The sequence below is a fragment of the Rhynchophorus ferrugineus genome, unplaced genomic scaffold (assembly GCF_030347505.1).
Source record: "Rhynchophorus ferrugineus isolate W39M unplaced genomic scaffold, kcgeb_rfMv2 rfM10, whole genome shotgun sequence".
NCBI lineage: Eukaryota > Metazoa > Arthropoda > Insecta > Coleoptera > Curculionidae > Rhynchophorus > Rhynchophorus ferrugineus.
Window position 1 is genome coordinate 15,811,707 of NW_027472589.1, and position 4,679 is coordinate 15,816,385.

Below are 4,679 nucleotides of genomic sequence, written 5' to 3' on the forward strand. Positions count from 1 at the left end.
TCGTTGTAAACGATTTTTATCTTCTAATGCTGTAAACATATAAAGAAATCAAATTATTGTGTTTAATAATTGCCATTTTAGTAAATTGTAATAGAATTTCATGGAGTTGCGTAAAATTAAGAATAAAAAATCAATTGTATTATGAAAGGTCCGTTATGAAAGTTCATTAGCTATTAGAAGAACTATAAAATAGAAAAATCCGTAAATATAAAATAATGAATATTATGAACATGAAAAAAAAATTCTTAAAAATGAACAACAATTTCAAAATTCCATGTATATATTCCATTGATAGATTCGTTTTATCTTCAGAAAACATTAATTTTTATAAATGTAATTTATATCATCAATCTTGATAAACAGCTGCATGATTTAGTTCAAGTTTGGTAATACGTAATGATATCGGACAGTGACACGATGATGAGATAAAAACTGAGAATGATGAAACTTATGGGAACTCTGCACCTTTGTTATTAGTTCTAATAGTACAAGTATTTTTTATGGACATCGTTGAGGTTACTTAAATTTGTTGGGAACTCTTCAATGACATCAGAAATCATTGAAAAGATCAGCGATATTGTGATAAGCCATCAGTGCAATTAAACAATCCTTCAAATGATATTGTGGCCATGTTAACAAGCGACTTTATGATTTTTGACATGGGCTCGTAACTGTTTAAGGTAACATAGATAAATCATAGTGCATCAGAGATTAAAAGTATAGTTCAGCTAGTAGGCAAAAAAGAAGAGTAAGAAGAATTGAGTGAATTATGAAAATTTACTGTATTATTTGAAATATGTCCTAGATTTTAAAAAAGTTGACATTTGATGAAGATGAAACGATTATTCCGTGCTTCCAATTTTTTTTTAATGACTCGGCGAAAAAGGTGCTGATGATAACAGGACTGCTGGAATAAAAACTTATTCTGAAGATAACATACTGTGTGAAATAGCATAAAATTGAGTGTTTTGCTTTATAAAGTTTAGCGTTTAATAATAATAATTTAATAATTTTTATTATAAAATACTATGACATTTATTACTAAAAACATTAAACTTATTTTATTCCAAATTTTCATAAAATGTATTTGTGATAACTATGATCCTTTTCTTCATTGCTTCTACTATTATACTACATATTTTCCAATTCTACTTTCAATTAAAAATTAATTACAATTAATTAATAGTTTATATGTTTCATATAGTATATTTATGTTAAACATAAACTGAGTTTAAAATATATATTGCCTGGACAAGAGTCCAAATTCAAAGTTACGGAAAGTAAAATCAATAGTGGCTATTACAAATTTGGTTAAAATTAACTTTAAAAAATATATTTTACTAGAGTCATATTATAGTGTAATTTGAATATCTTTGTATTAATTATACTTAATATTAGTAAAGTGTATTATTGCGTCACATTCTAAGTAATCTTTGTTCCTTTTGGAGCTATTCATATTAAAACATTAGTTCATATATGGTTTTAATATGAAAGTATTATGATAAGCTTCACTGATTATTTTTAAGTCATGACCAAAAGTTTTTTAAAATATAATTATAAATTGTTTTATTTTTTGAACCCTGTGTAACCTGATATTTTTAATATTACCTTTAGTTAGATATTATGATTTTTTTATCTTTATATCATATTAAAAAGGCAATTCCTAATTCCTTAATTTCTATACTGTAAACTTTAAATGCCCGTTTCCGCATTATACTTATCAATTAAACTGAATTAATGTTTTACAGATAAAAGAAAATGTGAGTAAATTGAAATTAGATTCTTGTTCTTTACGAAGTTCTTAATTATTATTTATAATTATTTTGACTATAGTAGAATTTATTTTTTAGTTTTTGGTGAGTAAAATAATATTGTTGCTCTTTTATACATGCATTTAAACATACGCTATTCAGACTGTTTTGTGACTAAAAAATACATAAAATAAAACTTATCATCATTATTAACATTTCATACTGACTATTTAATTCCATATTATGTGGAAATACTTATACATTTTTATGTTCAGATTAATTTATAACACAAATGTTGGAATATACAGTAAAAAGTTAATGTTTAAGAAATGAAAGTCCTTTTTAAGTATTTAATTTTTTAAAAAGATTAAAATTGTGGTTTCCTTGAATATAATGTTTACACAATCAATTTGTGTCACAGGATCTTCTTTAGATTTTAGTGGAGTATATTTTATTACTATTTTATAATGATTAATACCATATTTCTAAGTCAATATATAATGAAGAAGACCAGTTATAGATAATTATCCAATTTTTAATTTTATATTATAACAACACATTTTACGTGTTTTATTGTATTTGCCTTATATATATTGAAATGTATAGTCACACTTGATGCTGAAGAAAATCGTTGGTTTATACGTATAGGTATTTTCATTTTTTTAAAGATTAAACCAACATGGCACTGTGATTTCAATGACAGTATTTGTATCACATAATAAACAACCTGTGTTCGATTTCTAATCAACACGTAGAATGCTAGAGAGAAAAGTCTCGAAGGAATAACGTTTATAAACGGACATGTCCACGACGTAAAATAACTTTTCTTTGATTATTGTCGAAAAATTACTGTATCAGATAATCGGATAATGATTATCAATCTTCGGTTTTCGTTAACAATTATATATCGATTCAGTTTATTAAATTACAGTTATATGGGACTGTATTTTAATAAACAAGTTGAGCTGATTGTCGTTTTAGAGCTTTTAGCGGGAATATTTCCTGAATATCTGGTATATTAGTTGACTAGCACAGATATAAATGGAAGAAAAATGCAATTAACTTGAAAATTAAAATCGACAAATCAAGAAATATCCACTAATCGTTTAAAATCACAGTTTAGCTGTATACTTTCCGTGTAACCGACAAGTATCGAGGATTTTTACTAATCTGATTCACCTGGATGACGATGATCTCCACGGTTCAGTCCCTTTGGAGTAGCTCGTGCAGCGCCGCTATGTACGTCTGTGCCATCTGCAAGGTCTCGAACTTGCTGAGCTTCCTGTCGTTGCCCAAACTGGGAACCACGTCCCTCAGACGGTCGAAGGCGTCGTTTAGACTGTTCATCCTCCGCCGTTCCCGGGCGTTGGCGGCCAGTCGTCGCTTCTTCATCACCTCCATGCCTACGGGAGGAGGCGGCGTCTGTTTCTTGGCGCCGGCGTCGGTCCTCTTGTACTTGGCGTCCAGGTTGGCCTTGTAGTAGTCCTCCTGATTGGACCGGTAAGAGGAACTCTGCGCCCTGACGCCATTGTCGTACCGATTGCCGGCGCCGTACTTGTACACGTTGTTGTTCTCGCCGTAGAACTCATGATGGCTGCCCCAGGAGTGATGGGACGTTTTCGGATCGTAGTAGTTCGGCGTGTAGGGCTGCGAGGAGGACATCCCTGGATCGGAGACGGTCGACAGGGGACTGGTCAAGGCGTAGTGGCTCTCGGGCGACGAGATCCTCGGCGAGGGACAACCGTCGGAAGACGCGGCGCGATAGTTAGACGTACTGTACATAATTCCCGGGGCATGACATCGATGGCACTAGGCCGTGACCGGGTCACAGAATCAAAACCGAAAAGCGCACTGGCACTTGGGGGGCAGCAGCGAGCTGTGGCGATCGCGATCTTCGCGTGGTTCGTCTCCTTCTGCGAGATGGTGGTCGTGTTCCGGTGAAAGCGGCCGAAAGGCGACTGGGGAACGCGTTGAGGCGGTCGGGTGTTAAATCAAAGAAGTGGAAGCGGCAGAGGGGCGGTCGACGATTGACGCCGTTGTCAGTGTCGAGATGATCGCCGATGAAGACGCTCCCGCGACATTCTGGTGCTTCGCCGTCGCGTATCTCTATACGCATGTCGCTCTTCACGTCAACACTCTCCGGATAAGACCTTGTTACATATCGAATCGGCGTTAATATTGCTCGTTTCTCTATGATTACTTCAAGTAACACTACAGCATTTTTGCGCATGGGACATGTTCAAGAAATATAATTTAAAAAATTAACCAATTTCAAAAAATAAATAAGGAACTCACTAAAAAGAACAAAAAAATAAGCAAAATGAGATTTTTAGCACAAATTAAAAAAAATATACATAACAATCGTTGCAATAACTAAATAAAAATAAACAAAAACCTTATGAAACTTATCTGCTACACGAATTTCATATTCTATTATATACACACAATTTAGCGTAAAGCCTAAATAAACCTAGCTACATATAAATCTACTATAAGCTAAACTATAAGCTACAATTAAACCTACATATAAACCTGCCTACATCTAGCAACATATTGGAGTTGCTATATATTTTGCTCGTAATTTAATTTTGTGTGTATGACACAAAATTATATTATTATTTTTGTATTGTTTGGGCTCGCCACTGACTTCAAACTGTTTAGTTGGTAGTAGTTAAAATAATATTCTAAATAGGTAAATAGGTTTAGGTAAGTATTAAGGTAAATTGTGTGTATAATAAATATCAGATTATTTTAGATAAAAAAATATGTGAAAGCACTGTACGTGCCTTTGACATTTGAGGGTTTCCCTCAAGTTCCCCGGATTCTGTCCTTTCCTAGATTCCTACCGAAATCCTGATTTGGCTCCAGAAGTGCACTGTTTCGAATAAAAAAAAATTGAAAGTCGGTCCATAATTGGCGGAGTAATCA

General features: G+C 33.0%; 1 protein-coding gene across 1 annotated transcript; it reads right to left on the reverse strand.

Annotated features, from left to right (window-relative positions):
• Positions 1-2,954: 2,954 nt before the first annotated feature.
• amos (absent MD neurons and olfactory sensilla) lies at positions 2,955-3,675 on the reverse strand. The gene has a single exon (XM_076416196.1). The coding sequence runs from the start codon at positions 3,531-3,533 to the stop codon at positions 2,955-2,957; it is 579 nt and encodes a 192-aa protein (XP_076272311.1). The 5' UTR covers positions 3,534-3,675.
• Between the last annotated feature and the right edge of the window lie 1,004 nt (positions 3,676-4,679).

Coding starts and splice junctions, on each gene's coding strand:
- amos (XM_076416196.1), bottom strand. CDS start 3,533: ATGTACAGTACGTCTAACTATCGCGCCGCGTCTTCCGACGGTTGTCCC.